The sequence below is a fragment of the Agaricus bisporus genome (genome assembly GCF_000300575.1).
Source record: "Agaricus bisporus var. bisporus H97 unplaced genomic scaffold AGABI2scaffold_8, whole genome shotgun sequence".
Lineage (NCBI taxonomy): Eukaryota > Fungi > Basidiomycota > Agaricomycetes > Agaricales > Agaricaceae > Agaricus > Agaricus bisporus.
The window spans coordinates 1062688-1082547 of NW_006267371.1; the positions used below are offsets into that span (position 1 = coordinate 1062688).

The 19860-nt window shown below is 46.9% G+C and overlaps 7 protein-coding genes across 7 annotated transcripts; 4 read left to right on the plus strand and 3 right to left on the minus strand.

Moving 5' to 3' along the window:
- Positions 1 to 2152: 2152 nt before the first annotated feature.
- Positions 2153 to 3642, plus strand: AGABI2DRAFT_74213 (hypothetical protein; the record flags this gene model as incomplete). Its single annotated transcript, XM_006463256.1, has 4 exons — positions 2153 to 2361; positions 2422 to 2867; positions 2922 to 3334; positions 3394 to 3642. 4 exons carry the CDS (start codon positions 2153 to 2155, stop codon positions 3640 to 3642), a joined length of 1317 nt encoding a protein of 438 aa, XP_006463319.1.
- A 124-nt stretch (positions 3643 to 3766) lies between these two features.
- On the plus strand, positions 3767 to 6612 carry AGABI2DRAFT_186927 (hypothetical protein; the record flags this gene model as incomplete). The annotated part of the gene is made up of 8 exons (XM_006463257.1): positions 3767 to 3778; positions 3829 to 4350; positions 4404 to 4505; positions 4559 to 4676; positions 4728 to 4875; positions 4929 to 5697; positions 5754 to 5873; positions 5926 to 6612. 8 exons carry the CDS (start codon positions 3767 to 3769, stop codon positions 6550 to 6552), a joined length of 2418 nt encoding a protein of 805 aa, XP_006463320.1. The 3' UTR covers positions 6553 to 6612.
- Positions 6613 to 7412: 800 nt separating this feature from the next.
- AGABI2DRAFT_73456 (hypothetical protein) lies at positions 7413 to 7595 on the minus strand (the record flags this gene model as incomplete). The annotated part of the gene is made up of 1 exon (XM_006463258.1): positions 7413 to 7595. One exon carries the CDS (start codon positions 7593 to 7595, stop codon positions 7413 to 7415), a length of 183 nt encoding a protein of 60 aa, XP_006463321.1.
- Positions 7596 to 8007: 412 nt separating this feature from the next.
- Positions 8008 to 9743, plus strand: AGABI2DRAFT_137741 (hypothetical protein). The gene is made up of 7 exons (XM_006463259.1): positions 8008 to 8209; positions 8260 to 8975; positions 9043 to 9082; positions 9137 to 9184; positions 9279 to 9401; positions 9457 to 9584; positions 9649 to 9743. The coding sequence occupies exons 1-7, from the start codon at positions 8097 to 8099 to the stop codon at positions 9678 to 9680; spliced, it is 1200 nt and encodes a 399-aa protein (XP_006463322.1). The 5' UTR covers positions 8008 to 8096; the 3' UTR covers positions 9681 to 9743.
- A 669-nt stretch (positions 9744 to 10412) lies between these two features.
- AGABI2DRAFT_120146 (hypothetical protein) lies at positions 10413 to 15800 on the minus strand (the record flags this gene model as incomplete). Its single annotated transcript, XM_006463260.1, has 5 exons — positions 10413 to 10511; positions 10587 to 10958; positions 11021 to 13846; positions 13904 to 14032; positions 14094 to 15800. The coding sequence occupies 5 exons, from the start codon at positions 15798 to 15800 to the stop codon at positions 10413 to 10415; spliced, it is 5133 nt and encodes a 1710-aa protein (XP_006463323.1).
- A 205-nt stretch (positions 15801 to 16005) lies between these two features.
- Positions 16006 to 16669, plus strand: AGABI2DRAFT_120147 (hypothetical protein; the record flags this gene model as incomplete). The annotated part of the gene is made up of 3 exons (XM_006463261.1): positions 16006 to 16231; positions 16307 to 16522; positions 16596 to 16669. 3 exons carry the CDS (start codon positions 16006 to 16008, stop codon positions 16667 to 16669), a joined length of 516 nt encoding a protein of 171 aa, XP_006463324.1.
- Positions 16670 to 16703: 34 nt separating this feature from the next.
- On the minus strand, positions 16704 to 19681 carry AGABI2DRAFT_225025 (hypothetical protein; the record flags this gene model as incomplete). Its single annotated transcript, XM_006463262.1, has 7 exons — positions 16704 to 17241; positions 17295 to 17523; positions 17956 to 18518; positions 19077 to 19227; positions 19284 to 19457; positions 19514 to 19576; positions 19641 to 19681. 7 exons carry the CDS (start codon positions 19679 to 19681, stop codon positions 16735 to 16737), a joined length of 1728 nt encoding a protein of 575 aa, XP_006463325.1. The 3' UTR covers positions 16704 to 16734.
- Between the last annotated feature and the right edge of the window lie 179 nt (positions 19682 to 19860).

A 19860-nucleotide genomic window follows, 5' to 3' on the forward strand; every position in this document is an offset into this window, starting at 1 on the left:
GTACTGGTTCTGCAGAACCAGTGTTTCGCCTCCAAAGAGTACCAGTTCCACCCAACCAGTACCCTCGCGCTGTTCCATGCAAGCACTAACCTCTCGTAACCATTTTCTTCCTCTACTGCGGGAACAGTATCCGCTGCGAACTGCCTCAGACTGTCTCTGCATAGCAACCCCTAATCTCTCTCAGCAATACTGGTCCTGCAGAACCAGTATCTCTAAGAAGGTGCAAACTGGTTCTGCAGGACCAGTATTGCAGAGAGAGATTATCGGTTGCTATGCAGAACCAGTATCTCTAAGTACTAAGCTGATACTGGTCCCGCAGAACCGGTATCACTGGACAAGAGAGGTTACCGGTTCCATGGAACTGCGCCCTGGTACTGGTTGGGTGGAACTGGTACCTCTTTGGAGGCGAAAACACTGGTTCTGCAGAACCAGTACCACTCAGAAAGCAAAGGTTGTGCACAACCAGGACCAGCAGAGGCCGGTCGCACAGAACCATATTACCCAAGTAGATAAAGAAAATGGTTGCATATAACCAGTGCCAGCCGGAATAAACAAGAGCTGGTTTCGCAGAACCAGTACCAGTCGGAGGCGAGCGATATGGTCGCACATAACCACCATCTCTTAGAAACAAGAATAGCTGGTTGCACGGAACTGGTACCTCTTAGAAGCCGGTCAGTCGAAGTGGTGGGCAGTATCATTCGCGCCAAGAAAAGGGAACTGGTTTTGTGCAACCAGTATTGCTCATATACTCACTGCTGGGTAGGCGATTCATTAGCAGGACTAGTAGTACTAGAGACTTACTATAGTATATTATTGCACTCTAAGTACCAAGTACCGTACCCGTGTGCCAGTGATTTTATGTACCTTTATTTAACCGAAAATGACTCAACGGCTATCCGGAAGCTGGTATGCACTTACATGCTAGTCAAGCATCAGTGAAAACATAACTTACGGGACGTAGTCACGTAAGTCAATACGCAGGTTGCCTAAGTAACTTACATAAGGTCAAGAATGATGCGTATCTTACCTATTGTTGGACGAATCACCGCTGAACGGAATTTTTCAAATTCCGTGTGGATGGGTCGACCGGGCATCATGGAACATCGCGCGAGGAACGAGCGCGATGTGATTTCTCGGGCGTGACAGTGTGCCCGTGTGTGTGCGATTGTTTGTTTGCACGATGTATCACCGCGCTATCCCTGTATCTAACTTACCATCATTCTACTCTATTCCGCTGCGTGACCTCAGTTTAACAACCTTTTTTATTTTTTCCTCCCACCCAAACCCTACATTCGCTCCTGATATATTGGAGGATCCTAGAGAACTGTACAGGTATTTCGGAACAGGGCACGTGCCTTGTTGGGGTGACCCGACTCTGTTCCCTGCTCCGAGCTACCGCCTGGGATCTCTTCGATCTCCCACTCCCCACCTCTCAGTATAGTCTCCTAGCTCCTCTGATAGATCACATATCCGCAGTATCCAGCCACAATCGAGATCTCGTATCTTGAACCCGATGAGATTGTTCTGAAAATATTGAAATTCCATCTGATGGGGGAAGTAAATAGGTCATACGGTATGTATCACCTGGTTTCCGGAGGTCCTGGTGGGTGTTTCTTGTATTGAAGATACATCGATGTCTTGAACTAATTCAAGTGGTAGCTGTATGTAGTGTTGAATTTCAGCTTGTGTACTCCTTTTCTTCCGCTACTCTAAGTTGCACTGAAGATGTTTCTATTCTTACAGACCCTACTTCCGCTCAGTCCCCCCATTCTTGATCTATGTACATATGCCAAATGCCAAGTCCATCAAACATTTTTAATTCCCATGAAAACGGAGCTGTCATTTCCATGGGTTCTTAAACCCTACTGTATAATACCCTTCTTTTCACTTACTCACACACTCTCTTGCGATGATTCTCCTCAGATTGTACTCACTAATCACAGTCCTTCATTTATACCAGTTCTGGCTCGTCACTCTCGCTATTCTTTGCTCGGCGCTTTTATATCTGGAGAGGCGTTTGGTGGCAAAGGAAAGGAGCCTTAATAGCTGGAAACATGCGGCCGATACAAATGTTGAGAATGGACATATACCGGACTCGGCGAATGCGGTGAAGGCTTTCGCGAAAAAGTATCTGGTCGTCTACGCCATAATCATGGGTAAGCATCTCTTGTATCTGCCAACTGACAGAGTGTCTGATGCCGTCGTGGATTCAGCTGCGTATTGTTTACAGGGACCCTACATGTGGTCTTTGTACAGGGTACAATACGGATTACCAGAGAGACTGGTTGCATTACTGTTTGTTACTGGTTTTGTGTCTGAGGGTGTAGCGTCTCCCCTTGTGGGTGCCTGGGCGGATCAATAGTCAGTAATCCTCTAACTTTCCTACCGCCTGATGGTTGGTAATTGACCTACAATGAACAGCGGTCGACGCAAGCTTTGTCTAGCATTCTGCGTGATTTCAACTTTTACATGCATCCTAACCTTCCTTCCTAATCTTCCAACCTTAATCCTTGGTCGCCTTTGTGGCGGAATTTCAGCAGCTATCCTATACACCGCCTTCGAACCGTGGCTAGTCTCCTCTGCATCATCAATGGGCCAATCATCAGAAGACCTATCAACCATCATCAGTCATGCGACGCTTGTCAATGGCTTCGTAGCTAGTGGTGCCGGAATTATTAGCAACAAGCTTGTCGCAACGACAATCGACTTCACATCTCCTTTGGTCGTAAGCGGGTTCCTGCTCGTGCTGGGATTTTTTGTTATTCTCAAAACGTGGTCGGAAAATTACGGCGATGGAGGCAGGTCCACAACTACCGTCCTTTCTCAAACTGGGAGATTGAGACAGGCATGGAGACTTGTCTGTGAAGGTATGTTCGTTGAAATTTTCGTAATTCAATTCTTATAACTTATTTGCGCACTAGATCCTGCGCTGTTAACTGTGGGTTTGACCCAGACATGTTTCGAAGGTTCCATGTACTTTTTCGCTTTCATCTGGGTACCGTCCCTTCAAGAAGTCTCTCGCTTAAATGACCTCCTTCCATTGGGTTATATCTTCGCTTCATTCATGGTCTCTATTACGACCGGTTCCATCCTCTACAATACAATAGTGGCGCGGAGCAAAATCAAAGGAATTTATTCGTCGTTGACTTTCCATGCAAAATTCAGCAGTGTTATTTGCGCCGTTAGCGCATTAACATTCGCAATTTGTGTCGCTTCGAGTTACGAAGATTGGCGATACTTGGCCTTTCTTGTATTCGAAATCTGTGTTGGCATGTATTTTCCTGTGCAAGGCATGCTACGGGGAATGTTGATCTCAAAAGATTATCAGGCAACGGTAAATAAGAATTTTTTACGCATAAAAAATAGTAGGATGTTGATAGTTTCTTTATCCAGGTCGTATCTTTGTTCCGCCTCCCGCTTAGTATGTTCGTTGTGATCTCACTCATGGCAGGTGTTTCACCAACTCGACAAACCGTGCTTAGTGCATGCGCCGTTTTACTTGGCTTATCCTCGCTCATGACCGGCGTCTTCCTTGTTTACCGTCCAACTAACGTTGACCGTGATCACCCGACAAAAATGCCACAGAGTCAAACTTTGGGTTATACCCATACTAGTACCAGATACCAAACTATTATACGTTAACGTTGACCGTGAATATATAATCTTTATCGCTTCCTATCAATTTTGATCCTACCTAATTTGGTTCTAGTCTTATGTAATGGGCAATAATATTTTCTGCGTTGCAAGAAGTCCGTCTGTTTGAGCTATGGACTACTCGGTGCGTATATCTGCTTTAATGGCTGCGGAATCTTATAAAAATGCAGACAGGGTTCAAATACGCTCAATCGTTCTATGCAAGGTCTCTGGTCAGCACACAGGCGCACTGCAAAACTGAACCTCAATTCCTCACCTTCTACGCCACCAACCGAAGATGCCACTGTTTCCGCCCCCACCGTAGTGACGCCACAGCCTGCTCCTGACGAACCGACTCCCACAAATGCTGTTGTTGTTGATCAACTTCCAAATTTGAATCCAGAATTACAGACCGGAAAACGCAAAACTCGGTCCAGTCGAATGACTGACGGAACTAGTAGCAAACGTACGAAGCTTTCTTCGTCTGCCCCAGGTTCGGGTGGTGGATCTATAACGAAGGAATATACTCCTCCAAGTGCTAGATTATCAGATCTTGGGGGGGTCGAAACATGCGTCGAGAAAATGCTAGAGCTTGTTGCCATGCCGCTATGTCATCCCGAGGTCTATCTACACACTGGCGTTCAGCCTCCACGTGGTGTGCTTTTACATGGTCCTCCTGGATGTGGTAAAACATTATTGGCGAATGCTATGGCTGGTGTGAGTCCGTACTTCATTGGATAGGAATAGATACTAAGCTAACCAATATCTAGGAACTTGGTATCCCATTTATCAATATATCTGCCCCTTCAATCGTGTCTGGGATGTCAGGAGAGTCCGAGAAAACATTGCGAGACACGTTTGAAGAAGCCAAGGTAGTTTCAAAGCTCGTCTTTCTCTGTCTGTATGCTCATCCATAAATCTTTAGCGGGTCGCCCCATGTCTCCTCTTTATAGACGAAATCGACGCCATCACACCAAAACGTGAGAGCGCTCAGAGAGAGATGGAAAGGCGTATTGTTGCTCAGTTTCTGACATGTATGGATGGTAAGCACTTCTTATTGTCGGCTGAAATCTGGGAAATCTCAAGTGTGGTAGACATGTCTTGGGAAAAAAATGATAATAAGCCTGTGATCGTCATCGGTGCCACGAATCGTCCAGACTCACTCGATGCTGCTCTACGGCGCGCAGGCCGTTTCGACCATGAGATTAGCATGGGGGTACCTGACGACGAAGCTCGCGCAAAGTATGTCTCTACCTCCAGTCGTCTAAAATCAGTCATCCATGCAACTGCTTCAGAATCCTTCGCGTCTTATGTGCCAAACTTCGCCTCTCTGGTGATTTTGACTTTTTGGCGTTTGCAAAAGCAACTCCTGGATATGTTGGTGCTGATTTAGCTGCACTTACGGGCGCTGCTGGTATAATCGCTGTCAAGAGAATCTTCAAACAACTCTCAGACGGTACACTTGTATTACCTGAGGATGTGACTGTTGAGGATATTGCGACAGCGGTGCTTGGCCATGAAACAGAGAAAAGACAAGTTAAGGATCAAGGCGCGGTCATTGAACTGGGTTCAGACCAAGACATGCCCATGACTATTGATTCACCAATAGCAGCGTCGACTCCGATCGCCGCACCCGCTGCAACTTCGGAGCGCACAAACTCCCTATCCTTCCCGACTGTTCCCGGGTCAATAGCTCACTTTCTCAATGCCCATCCATCTCCCCTCACGCCTAATCAACTCTCTCCCCTCTTTATTACATCTGAAGATTTTACTCATGCTCTAAAACAAGTTCAACCCTCGTCCAAGAGAGAAGGCTTCGCCACTGTTCCCGATGTTTCCTGGTCTGACATTGGTGCTCTACATACCACTCGGGAAGAATTGCACATGGCCATTGTTCAGCCAATCAAGAGACCAGAACTATTCAGGAGGGTTGGGATAACTGCTGCTTGTGGTGTATTACTCTGGGGTCCTCCTGGGTGTGGAAAAACACTTTTAGCAAAGGCAGTTGCCAATGAGAGTAGAGCCAATTTCATTAGCGTGAAAGGCCCGGAGTTACTGAATAAGGTACGTTTTCGATTTCCATGGTCATGGGAACAATAGTGACGGCAATAAACGATTAGTACGTAGGTGAAAGCGAACGTGCCGTGCGTCAGGTGTTTTCTCGTGCCCGGGCTTCGTCTCCCTGCGTTATTTTCTTTGATGAGCTAGACGCGCTCGTCCCTCGTAGAGATGACAGTCTCGTACGATCCTCTCTTCATTGATATGCTTTATGCTCACTCATTGGCATTGCAGTCGGAATCCTCAGCACGGGTTGTTAACACACTTTTGACCGAACTTGATGGCCTTGACTCGCGTAAGGGAGTATATGTCATCGCCGCAACGAATCGGCCAGACATAATTGATCCTGCGATGGTCCGTCCTGGCCGCCTCGACAAACTTCTATATGTAGATCTTCCTGGTGGAGACGAGCGGGCGGAAATTATTGGGACTATGACGCGCACAGTACCTTTGGGTTCGTTGAAGCATGATGACATTGCCGAGGGAAGAATCGGTGGAATTAGGGGAGGTAACGAGAATGTGAAAGCACAATTGATGGAACTCGTGAAGAGTGCTAAGTGTGATGGGTACAGCGGCGCCGACCTCGCCGCTTTGGTTAGAGAAGCTGGCGTGTTTGCTTTAAGGAGGACTTTGGGGGCACTTTCTACCATCGATCACGCTCGCGCTGATGACACCGGGGAAACTCAGGACGATGAAATTGTAGTGTGTTTTCATGACTTTGAAATGGCGTTGGAGAAGGTTCCACCGAGCGTTAGCTTGACCCAGAGAAAGAGATACGAATCACTCAGAAGCAAGTTTTCTGGACTTCCCGTAAAGAACGGCGGGGTTGAAGGAAATTCTAAGGGGACAGGTGACATTTGATACTGTGATTGTGGGCACATTTCCTCCAGGATTGAAAATAGATTGACCTGTTTTATTTGGCTATTTTCTTCACCCTGTGGCGACATGTAAAGAGTGAACACTTGAACTAGTTTTGAACAGCTATCCCCCCGTATTACGACCTTATAAACCGCAAGGCCAAGAGGAAATTGCCCGCCACCTCCAACACCAGTAGCTCACACACCGAAAGCAAAGCCACCCGGGATAGTCTCGTCACAGTTGCATCTACCATTCTTCCCGAGTACTCTACAATTGTGGGTCATGAGAGTGTGATTACATGGGAATCCGGGATGAAGGCGATGGGTCACTGGTCACCGACTGCGATCTCTCGGCCTCCTCGGTATTCTTATGTTCTTCCACGCCCTACACAATCGATACCACATGCCCGGGCGTCTAGAGAGACTGATGTTCTTCGGAACCGCTCAATTCGGGTTGACAAAGGCAGAGTTTCACTAAACACAAGACCATACTTGAAGAAGGGTCCTGAAACCCCATGAACAATATTCAGGTTGACGAGGACCATTACCAATTCATAAGGTGAATAGGCGATGCTACTTCTTGGTCGTAGCTTTCTTCGATGACGAGTATCCCTGGAGCTGGGCCCTGACGGTGACAGCGAGTTACATATTACATACGATATATTACCTGATATGGAAATTCCAAAATTTAAGTCATTACGCTTGTTTAACGACTTCTACGACTTCTAACACATAAATCCATGGCGGACAAGATAACCCGTATTGCTATCGTAGATGCAAATCGTTGCAAGCCGAAACGATGTGCACAAGAATGTAAAAAGGTGGGAAGTTCGCCCTTTGCCATGATCAGCCGTCGATAACAATTCAACCAGTCATGTCCTGTGGTGAAGATGGGTACGCCATAATCTGATAGATTTCGGGCTCGATTAATCGATTTGAAGGAAAATTATGTATTGAGGTCAAGCCCTCGGACAAAATCGCGTTTATCTCAGAGTTTTTGTGTATCGGGTGTGGTATCTGCGTCAAAAAGTACGTCTCAACGGGCATTATGAATAATCTCTAGCTAACCTCTGCTAGATGCCCATTCGAAGCCATCACAATCATCAATTTACCTACCAACTTGGAGTCAGCAGTTACGCACCGCTACACCGCGAACTCTTTCAAGCTACATCGATTGCCTACCCCTCGTCCGGGTCAGGTTCTTGGTCTCGTTGGGACTAACGGTATCGGAAAGAGCACTGCCTTGAAGATCTTGGCTGGAAAGCTCAAACCCAACCTAGGACGTTATGATGTGCGTTCAGTCATTGTCCGCGGCCGACGCCAACTCGCTTATTATCTCATCCTTCGTAGGACCCACCCGATTGGGAGGAAATCTTGAAATATTTCCGAGGATCCGAACTCCAGAACTACTTTACAAAGGTGCTTGAAGATAACTTGAAAGCGCTTATCAAACCACAATATGTCGACCATATTCCCAGAGCAATTAAGGGAAAGCAGACCGTTGATCAAATGCTTACTTCGAAAACGGAACTAGACAATAAGCAGAGAATGTGTGATGAGCTTGAGCTCAACAAAGTTCTCGAACGAGAAGTCCCACAATTGTCCGGTGGAGAGTTGCAAAGATTTGCGATTGCCATGACTTGTGTCCAACAAGCCGATGTGTAAGTGTGGCGCATTCAAAAGTCTGATATTTCTGATTATGTTGGCCTAGTTACATGTTTGATGAACCCTCAAGTTATCTTGATATCAAACAACGCCTAAAAGCCGCTGAGGTAATCCGTTCGCTTCTTCACCCCGACTGCTACGTTGTTGCGGTCGAGCATGATCTGTCCGTCCTTGACTACCTCTCTGATTTCATCTGTTGTCTCTACGGAAAACCATCCGTATATGGAGTCGTCACCATGCCTTACTCTGTCCGCGAAGGAATCAACATCTTCCTTGATGGTTTCATCCCTACTGAAAACCTGCGATTCCGTGAAGAATCACTCTCATTCAAGATGGTCGAAACTGCGGAGGAGATTATCGTGGACAAGACGAGGCACTATTCATATCCATCCATGACCAAAACCCTCGGGGGCTTCAAACTCACAGTCGAAAGTGGTGGCTTCACTGATTCTGAAATAATCGTCATGCTCGGCGAAAATGGGACTGGCAAAACGACTTTTGTGCGGCTCCTTGCGGGCGACGTTCCTGATGATGAAACAGACAAACAGACATTTTCAGTATCATTGAAACCTCAGACAATTTCGCCAAAGTTCGACGGAACTGTTCGCCAACTTCTAATAAAACAAATCAAAGCTGCTTTCATGCACCCGCAGTTCCAAACTGATGTCCTCAAACCTATGAGTCTTGACAACGTTATGGATCAAGAAGTTAAAACTCTCTCGGGAGGAGAGTTGCAGCGTGTGGCTATCGTCCTCGCACTCGGTGAGTTGATATCATCCGTGACCGCCTAGATAGCGGGGATGGATGTTGATATTCTTCGGTCATCTAGGGAAACCCAATGCAATCTACCTGCTTGATGAACCATCGAGGTCGGTATTTTTATTTATAACTCAAAAAACCTAACGATGTTAAGAATCTCACAGTTTCCTGGACTCCGAACAACGTATCATTGCCAGTAAGGTTATCAAGCGGTGCGTGATTTCTCTTATAGATATATATCATCAGCCTGAGGTACTCCTCCCTTCTTTTCCTTCGTCCCTCCTCACTGTCACTGGCCGACGCTAGATTTATCCTTCACTCCAAGAAAACTGCATTCGTTATCGAGCACGATTTTATCATGGCCACGTATCTTGCTGATCGTGTGATCGTCTTCCAAGGTCAACCAGCCGTAGCTGCTACTGCCGCACCGTATGACTCATCCCTCACTAAAATCATGATCATATGCTGACATTTCCTTCAATAGGCCCCAGTCCCTGCTTTCGGGAATGAATAAGTTTCTTGCATCCTTAGAGATCACATTCCGTCGTGATCCAACAAATTTCCGCCCTCGTGTAAACAAGCTTCACAGTATCAAGGACAGAGAGCAAAAAGGTAGGTTCTTTTGTTGAAACCGACAGACGACTGGATGTGGATTGATATTTATACAACATTCTAGCTGCTGGAAACTATTTCTTCCTCGAAGATTAAGCTGGGCCAGTTGCGTCCCTTTTAAAAAGCCTCAAAATGGCTTGAAGGATTAATATCTAAGATATCTTGATCGTATGCATCCTTACCGTCCGGAGAGAAGGGTTAACGTGAGATGTTTCTTAATAATTGTAGCTATATAGATATTCTCGAGCGGCTGAATTGTAGTCTAGAGGCGATGGTTATGATTCTCGCTCATGTTCAGCAGATTCTGAATGTAGATTGATTTAATGCCTGCCAGCAGCGATAATATCTGATTTGCAATCCAAAGTGACCATAGGCGGGTGCCGTTTCACACATGGTTCTGTATGAAGCGCTCGATTGCTTCTGTCGTTCAATAGTTATCCATCTAATCATATAATTGCTGTCACCGTGAAGGGCTGGTCCGTCAAGTTACTCTTCTTTCACTCATTCGCCCTCTTGTCCCATGCACCCTATGAGGTGATGTTGCAAATTGAGGCCCAGCAGTGGATCGAGAGGACCTGTGGGCTAAGTGAGAGTGAGAAGATGCCAGACTGTATTTGTTTTTCACGAGATGGGAAGACAGGAGCTGTAGATGAGGATGCCAAGAACTCGACCAGTGCAGATTAAAGCGTGTAGACTATTACATGGCAATTAGGCGCCTTAATATGCGTTAGATCCAGAAGAAAGGACATGACGTGAATGCATGGGCTAGATTCACCAGTTATGGCGTATGCATAATGTATGATAAATTAACGACTTGTCTAGATTGGGTCAAACTTCATTCCTGAGCATGATGTCAAAACACCGCTCGCAGAATGGTTTATCCCCTCTCTGGAAGAACGACGGGTTCTCAAAAGGTCTCTCACAGTTCTGGTTTCAAAAAAGGCAGTTGAAACAACAGTCAGTCAAACGCGGCCCCGAAGGAAGAACTGAAAATTCACGTACTGCGCAGACAAAACAACCCCAGCACCATTTCCCTCCCAGCGCCTCGACAGCTTGTTCATGATCTCTGATGCTCTTTTTACATTTTTTGCACTTCGGCAGTCGGAGTCGGACATGACATGCTTCGCAATAAGGATGTCCCTTATACACCGTAAACCCAACATCGTCAGATTCGAATTCTCCATCTCCCTGAACGTTTAACTCTCCGGTACGTGACGAATGACTCATTGATGGGGCGAGGAACGGATCGCCGCATTCAGCACAGAAGAAATGCGATTCGTGGTACGTTCTCTTGCCGAGTGCAGGATCATCGAGGCTGATGAAACGCTCCTCAACAATGGAAGTTTTGCAAGAGAAACAGCGGGGTGCAAAATTCTAAGGGGGAAGGTCAGCAAGGTGAGTTGTGAGAGTTAGAAGATCATCAAAAAAGGACGTACCTCATGGTAGTCCAGGTGACAGTAGGGTTTCCCATCATGCTCATACGAGCTAACATGCTCCAGCAGCTCATTACATACCGTGCATCTGAAACATTGGGGATGCCAACGAGCACCCATCGCACTGACAATACGACCAATGATTGGGCCATCGCATCCACCGCAAATCAACCCACCACGATTGGGTCTCGGATGATTCTGCTTTTGCCCTCGATGTGATGTTGGATTCAAAGTTCTCTGATGATCGTGTCCGTCGTCGAACTCTGGTCCAGCTACACTGATACCCGGTACATTGAAAACTTGCACATTTGGCGTGGAATAAGTGTTGTTGTGCGGGGGTGACGATTCCACATTGATCATAGGTCCTTGAGGCGAGTCGACGTTGACACTTGGTCCTCTAGGCGAATCAACCTGGATAATGGGAGCTCTCGGTGACTCCACTTGTATCATTGGTCCCCTAGGTGATTCAACTTGTACGATGGGTCCTCTCGATTCATCTATCTGTATCGTAGGACCTCTTGGTGAATCCACTTGGATGATAGATTCTCGAGAAGGATTCATATTTCGCCTCCGGTTACCATCGTCACGTCTGCTATTCCGGGGTACAGGTGTCGCGAATCCATCATCCTCTGGATCACTCATCATCCTATTCAAGTCGGCTTTTTTCTCTCTTCCTCCAACAGGTGCAGGACTCTCAATGTTGATAGTTTGAACTTTAGGTGTCCCATTGTGGATGTTAGAGGTATTCATATTCGCACGATCAAGTGGGTTTATAGATCGAGGGCGTGGAGATGGGGTTTGTGAGGGATGCGTTTGATGAGCATATCCTTGACTTTGTGGTCGTGGCTTGATTGGGGACGGGGGTTCAGGCTCGGGGGTGGTATTGTTGTTATAGACAGATCTTCGTTGTGGCATAGAGCTATGAGTGATGGGTTGTGGTTGTGACTGGACCCGTTTATGTTGAAGATGGTCATTGTTCCTTGCATACGAGTTTGACCCTTGTGAAATAGCGGGAGATAATGACCTCGGTGGAGGATCATCCAAGTTCATTTGAAGATTGCTATGATGATGGGGACTATGGGAGTTTTTTCGCGCTGGCCCGGTAGAGCGGCTAGTGTCATAATTACCTGCTGCAGGCGATCGTCCGCTCATCCGAGCGAATTCTGTCGGGGGGTGGGGACCTGATCCGGAAGTGGAATACACGTCTCGGTTTGGAGGAATGTCAAAGTATCCACCGGCCGAGGTATTAGACGTCTCTCCGGGAGTTCTCGGTAGCCTTGGGAGATCCACAGGCCATTCTCCCTGATCAATACGCCCATTACTCCTGTCCAGACCTTGGATTTTAATGGCTGTGAACTTTGTTACTAAACCAGCACTACCGCGCTCATCAGTAGGCCCACCATTGGTCGGTGAAACCGGTTGGCTGTGATACGGAGACGCGAGAGGTGGGTTAGGTGGGTTATTCCTAGTCGATTGATGCTGAGGAAAGTTTCGTGTTGGGGAAGCGGGTCGACCTCGATGGGTAGTAGCGAACCCTGAATCACGAACGGGACGGGGAGGCGATTCAGCTCGACCAAGGTTAAACATCTTGGGGTCCCGTTCATCACGCCACCCAATTTTCGACCACTGATCTTCGCGTTCTTCAGTACCTCGCCTTCGAGCCAACGTTTGAGGTTGAGGAAAGTAGTTAATGACGCTCCTATTATGACGTCCTCCAGAGTTACGTGCACTCGCAAAACGTGCATCCCTTTCCTCTTGTCGTACTCGTTCATAGTGATCTTCTTCTTCATGGCCATGATAGCCACCAGTATACCTCTCATCCGCATATCTATTCCGATCCATATATGAATCGTCCATCTCCCTTTCTAACCGATACCGCTCATCCTTTTTCCACCTCTCTCCGGCTTCTCTCCGCTCTTTCTGTTTATCTATAAACACGTCGTCGTCATCATCATTACCCCCACGTAACTTGATTGTTTTCCTCTGTGCATCTTTGAGTAAACCGATTCTCGATGGCGACACCCTCCTCGAAGTACGGTGATTCGGAGGTGGGGACGGAGATTCTTGTCTTCTTCCATATTCAAACACAGAGTGCTGGGGGTAAGGAGGCGAAGGTGACCTTCGCCTGAAAGCAGAAGCCATCGCAGGACGCTGATGATATGATTGTCGTTGTTGCACGGGAGGTGAGGGCTCTCTCCTCCTGATCGGAACTACATCCCGTTTCTTTGATGTACTGATATCACTATACTCTTCAACATAGTCTTGTTGATAAGATCTCTTCTTCCTCAGCATCTCTCTTTCCTTCTCCACTTTCGCTTTAAATCGGGATGATGACGCAGAAGAGGATTTAGCATGTCGAGTATCAGGACGACGATATTCTTCCTCAGTTTCTTCCTGTGTCATTTCAGTAGTCTCTGTGTCGTCTTCAGATGTAGATGGGATGACGGGTGGTCGTGAAGAAGTTCGCTTTTTGGGAGGTAAGGAAGTGGATCGAGAATTAGGTTTAGATTTCTTTTGAACTTTTTTCTCTTTCACCTCTTTTTTCTCCTTTCTCTTTTTCTTTTTCTTTCCTGGGACGGTGGGCTGAGCTGGTTTTCTGCCGTGCTTACGTCTTCGAGCTTCTTGCTCTTCTTTTGCTTCCTCTGCATCTTCCTCTTCCTCTTCATCCTCCTCACTTCCATCCTCTTCTTCACTCTCCTCCTCCTCCTCGTCATCATCATCGTCGTCATAGGCGGCAGAACGTACATGCTTAGATGGTTGCTGTTGATGTAAATTGGGATTCGAACGCGAATTCATCGCATATGCCGAATATGACGTATTTGAAACCGGCTTTAAAAAACGATTAATACGATCGATCAAAAGTACACGAATGTCAAAGATTCGTACCATCCCAGCGATTCGTTTTTGAGTATGCGCTTGAGCATGGACCTGAGCCATAGCAGCATTCAATTGTCTTTCCACATGTTCCCGCTCAACTAAGTTTCTCATTTCAGCATGAGTTATTTTGTCTGAGGCCTTGAATGAAGCATTTGTATTAGTTAATGATTTATAAATTGTGAAAGTTGAATAAGCTTACAGGTTTCTTTGGTGGAGGGGCCACTTTATTTGTGGTGTTCGTGGGTTGTTGCTTTGGAGGTGTCCAAGGATCTGAAACCATCCCCGCCGCATATCCGAAAACAGGTTGCGGGTATTCAGGTATAGTACGTTTCCAAGTTGGTGCGAAATTTTTCGTCGGAGAGGTACTTGTTGGCGCCTGGTTACGAGTAGAACCGCTCGGTCCTTGTGTCGATGACGGGGTATTGACGTAAGACGTAGACGGTGATGTCGCTTTAGTGGGACTAGAGCTAGTTGAAACAGCGTCGGGCTGAAATTTAGGAGGACTCGCTCGACTTCTGATCAACGAACCATCAGAATCCTCCGTTACTTGATTATTTGGAATGACAACGTCAGGAGTGCTTCCTTCGGGAAGAGGAAGTACCTTTAAAAGAAAAGGATTAATGTTTGCCACCTGAGCGGATATGTCCGAGGGCACAGGTAAACCGGTGATAGAGGTTGCATTTTTCTTCGCTCCGATACCTGCAAAACCTTCTCTTCCCGAGCTGCCAGAAAGACCTCCCGAAGATCCCCCATTACTTCCTCTACTACTGCCCCCAGGGGTTGGTAGTGGACGACTAGACTTAGTAGGCGAAGTTGGTGCTCTGCTATTAGATGATGGTACAGCTATTTTGTTAGGTGAGGTAGGTTGTGAGATTGTCTGCGCTGACGCAAGACCACTCCGAGTAGGAGACGTATTAGAAATAGAAGATGACGTAGGAGTTCCTACGGTAGTACTCATTGAGGTGTTGACAGACGAAACCGAAGTGTTGATGGAGGGGAATGAGCGTTGTGCTCCGGGAGAAGGAAGGGGTCGACGTTGAGTCGCAGGTTTAGGAGGTGATCCCTGCTGTTGCTGCGTTTGTTGTTGAGGCTGATGCCGTGGAGGAAGCGGAGGAGGCTGAGTTCCAGGTTGAGATTGAGGTTGAGATGGTACCTGTTGCTGTATTGAAAGTTGAAGTTGAGATTGCGTTTGCGTTTGTGGAGGGGGCAAAATTTGCTTTTGCACCGGAACACCCGCTGTATTCCTACCCGCTGATCCTAAAGAGACTGGCGGAGGCTGGCGCTGAGCTTGAGTTTGTTGCGCAAACATGGCAGAGGGTGATATGGGAGGACCAGGTGGCATCGCAGGACTAGCGCCTCTTAATCCTAGTGATTGCGACGCAGGAACAAGTTGTCCGGCAGCCTGATTATTCCCAATTTGCCTAGGTAGTACATTTTGCATGGGATGACCAGGCGTAAGGTTCAAAAATGATGAGGTCGGGATGCAAGAATTATTTTGGGAAGGTGGACGTTGTTGGTACGTCGTCGATGCGAGCGACGGAGTCTGTACTCCTTGCGGTGAATATGAATACACTGATTGTTGTTGGTGTTGTTGGTGTGGTTGCGATGCTATCTGGTGCGTGAATGCAGGCGAATTTGGAAAAGATGATGATTGAAATCCCTGCGCCGACGGAACGCGTTGTACATTCTGAATTGGTAATGGTTGTTGCTGTTGTTGCTGATGCTGGTATGTATATTGATACTGTGGTTGTTGCTGTGGTACATGAACAAGCTGTTGCTGTTGCTGTGGTTGCTGCTGGTATGCAGACTGTAAATGCGGTTGAGGCTGGGGCTTTCCGAGTTGTTGGTAGATATTCTGCGGTTGAGCAATATATGGGTATTGTGCATACGACTGGTTCTGAGCCATAGCGTATATAACTTCTGCGACACTCTAGTCAGACTTTTATGTTCAAACACAACGAGAATACACACAAACTAATGACGGGGAAAAGACGAACACGAATATCAACGTTTCCAAATCCGGCTATCTTGGCACGATCGGGGCAAGGGTCACATGACCCTCGCCAATATATAAACCTGACCGCGCCGGATCGCGAGTGCTTATCGCTCCGATGTCCCAACAGCCCCCACAAAGTAGTCAAGAATACGCGTCTCCTCCAAGCAACCAGCTTCGATGTGACTCAGCTGACGATAAACTGATTGTCCGAAGACCTCCCATGACATATCAGGATAAACAAATCGAAGAAATTATCTCCGAATTCACACCTTTCAATACTAAAGACCACTTGGAGGGGCCCTTCCAAGCCGAAAGTCAAAGCGACGACCAATTTATATACGGTGTGTGCGCATTTTGACGCGCATATACTCTTATTATTCTCGAGAAGCTACGACACAAATACTCATCCCTCCCAGATCAATCGTTACAGTTTTTGGAATTCGGTTTGGATGTCTGGGCTCGGAATATGGCTCGCATCCGTTCCACGACTCAAGCGGAGAGTAACCGGCTAGGTGAACTGTTAGGCGCTGTTATAGATTCCGAGAGACAACAAGGCATGTCCACACCGCTCATTTTATCTGAATCCGCACGTCCCTCGAGGACTGTTTCGCAATCCTCTACCGATTTTCTCGGTATGCGCCTGTTTTACCCTATCGAATACATATTGCTCTTGAAGTTTTTGCTGAATATTTACTGGTCATATAGCTGCATTGTGCAGGAGCATAGAAGGCTTTCTTCTTCAATTTCGCTCTTTAGTCTCTTCGCTTCGTGGTGTCTAGTCAAAAATGTTTCCTTTATGCTATTTTGTAATGGACAGTCAATACATTAGAGTGTATTTATATTATTACGACACAATCATCGAAGGATTGTCACTAAAATAATTTCCATCGAGCGCAGCCTCGTAATCCCATAATGAATCTGCCACCAAGGCTCTCCCAAGTCCACATCGCTCCATCACAACCGCCACCTTTGCCTGATCAATCAACTCAGTCCCAGTCGACATCACCGCCAATCTCAGTTGACTAGGGATGGGTGGGGGTGAACTGAAGATTGCTCTCGCAGACTCCACTTGAGCCATATACTCCTCATGAGGAATTGTTGGTTGATGCTTGGTTTGACTATTCAAAATATTCTCAATAGTTTCATACTCTTTGATGAGTTTCAATGCACGTATAGGACCAACATTCCTGATTCGCTGAGAAAAATCCGTGCCAAGGAGAATAGCAAAGTCAATACATGCATCATTTGAGAGATCCAAGGCCTCCCGGACATCATTCCCATGGATCACTGTCAGAGGATTACCATGGCTTGTGAAATTACGAACGATAGGAGCTCCGTAAACCAGGACGTCCTAACAAGAGAAGGCTAAATCAGAAATATTCTAACCGATCAGGTTCCTCTTACCGTATCTTCACTAACAACATAATCCGCCATGCCTTGCAGAACCAAAGACGAGGCAACCCCCTCTCCTTCATGTTCGCCTTGAATCTCATAGCAAGGGATCCCCATTGCTTCCAAAATCTCTCTCGACTCCATGTACGTAGTTTTCGTCGGAACATATGTTCGTCGTTGATACGAGTCAGCTATACTTTCACTTCTAGATGCTAAAACGTGCAAACGATCTTCTGCTGCACTCAGAGCAGAATGATCTAAAGTGAACCCGATTGGCTCTGGTGCTTGTGCTTGTGCTGATGCTGATGCTGGTGCTAGTTCTAGTTCTAGTTCATCGAATTCGGGCTGGGGCGTAGGTATTGGTAGAGCAGCAGTGGGAAGGATTTCGGGAGGAGGGGACGGTGGCTCGGAGGAAGCGGGGCCGGCATTCGGTGAAGCAGCCGTAGGAGGGACTTGAGTCTCGGGAAGCGGTGATAGTGTTTCGGTCTTGGGAGGAGGGGAAGGTTTCCCTGAAGGAATGGGAATAGCAGGCTGTGAATTAACCGCCGGAGGGGGTTCGAGAGAAGGAGGAACAAGTGTTTCCAAGGAAGAGGCAAAGGAAGTTGGCATAGCAGCGTCGGGAGGAGGTGAAGTAGGAGGTACTTCTAAGGAAGCGGGGGTGGAAATTGGCAACGCAGGAATGGGAGCAGATTCTACCACAGGAGAAGTTGCAAGTGTGAGTTCATCCCAAACTTTTTCTTCTTCCAAAGTGAGTTCGCATTGAGTCTTGCTCAATACAAGCTCCTCTTCCTGATTGTCCATCTCTTCTGTCAGACTCAGTGTCCCCGAAGCAGGGACTTTAGGTTTCCTCTCCGATGATGAAAGCGAGGCAACCTTGGAGATGGTCAGTTGAAAATCGCGATACGAGCTCAATATCATCGATTTGATATCTTCAGCTGAAGGTACATTTGCAGGAATTCCCAACTCGGGCGCTCCAAAACCAATGACTCTCGAATCCTGTGGTTGTTCCTGTACGGGCGACGGGTCCTGCAGTTGTTCTTCCACGAGTAATGAATTCTGCTGCTGTTCTTGCACGAGCATTGAATCCTGTGGTTGTTCATCTATGGGAAATGCATCTTGCGATTTTTCGAGTACGTCAGGTGAATCCTGTGGGTGTTCCTGAACGAGAGATGAAACTGGTGGTTGTTCCTGCACCAGAGCCGAATCCGGTGGCTGTTCTTCTATGGGGAGTGAGGCCTGCAATTGTTCCTGCACGACGGATGTATCCTGTGATTGTTCTTGCACGAGGGTCGATTCCTGTAATTGTTCTTGTACGATGTCTGGATCCTGCGGTAGTTCCTCCACGGGGAATGAAACCTGCGGCTGTTCCTGCACGAGGGATGGTTCCTGTGGTTGTTCTTGCACGAGGGTTGAATCTGGTGGTTGTTCCTGAGCTGAAGATAAATCCTGTGGTTGTTCTTGTACAGGTAATGAAACCTGTGACTCTTCTTCCACGAAGGTTGAAATTTGTCGTCTTTCCGGTACGGGTAACATTGCCTGTAGTGAATCCTGTACAAGAGATGGTTCCACAACACTAGGCTCCATTTCGGGTGTAATCACAGCCTTTTCTCCCTCGACATGTCCTTCATCCATCAAGGATGTTGTCGGCGTCACGACTTCTTCCCCTTCCCGTTCCTGCTCGACTGTCCTTTCTTCTTCTACCGAGGGAGTCGCAGTATCACTCAAAGCGCGTAAGGCCTCCCCGACACGATTTAACCCTTCGACAGCACCGACAGTTCCAGTAACATCATTCACATTAAGTCTTGAAAGCATTTCAGCGATCGCACTCTTTCCTTTTTCGTCAAGTGCTCGAACATTCGCCATCACCGCCTTGAGTTTTTGTAGCCGCTTGATGCGTACAGATTCTAGTGTACCACGCGACACGTGCAATTTCCTGGATGCTTCTCTCTTTCCGAGCTAATAAATATATATTATTCATGACGTAAGGCAGCGAAGACAAACATTTTACGAACCTCTAGAGCTTTTGCCTTGGCGCGCAAATTACCATCGAATATACATACAGCTCTGATATTATTGTCGTTCAATTCCCTTGCAAGGTTATACCATCCGAGAACGTGTCGGTAAGGATGTGGCGATGGTGCAAAGTGTAGCCTCTGAGTAATAAGTGTGCCGTCTCTGTAAAAAAAAGACAAAATCAGCTTTGGCATACAAAACACGTGAAATAGACGAACAAGACAAGTTTCTTGCCAGACAAATCTTTCAGTCTATTCGGTAGCTTATGAATAATGTGTGGACTTGGAAAAAAAAATGCATTAGCAAAGGCATTACATTGCACGCGACGTATAAAGAATAACATACACAGTCTTTTGTAAGAAAGGTGTGAAACCCTGCACTCCCATCAAGTTGATAAAAAAGAAGTCGTGAATATGCGTAGAGCTCAAGTCGTATCTCGAGAGTAAGTGTCCGGGCAGTAAGCGGACCCAATCAGATATTATATGGGAGGGATGGTATGAGGTTATATGACCAGAAATCGGCCATAAATATTAGCGAGCCTCTCTGGTCCAGGCGTCTACGTGGT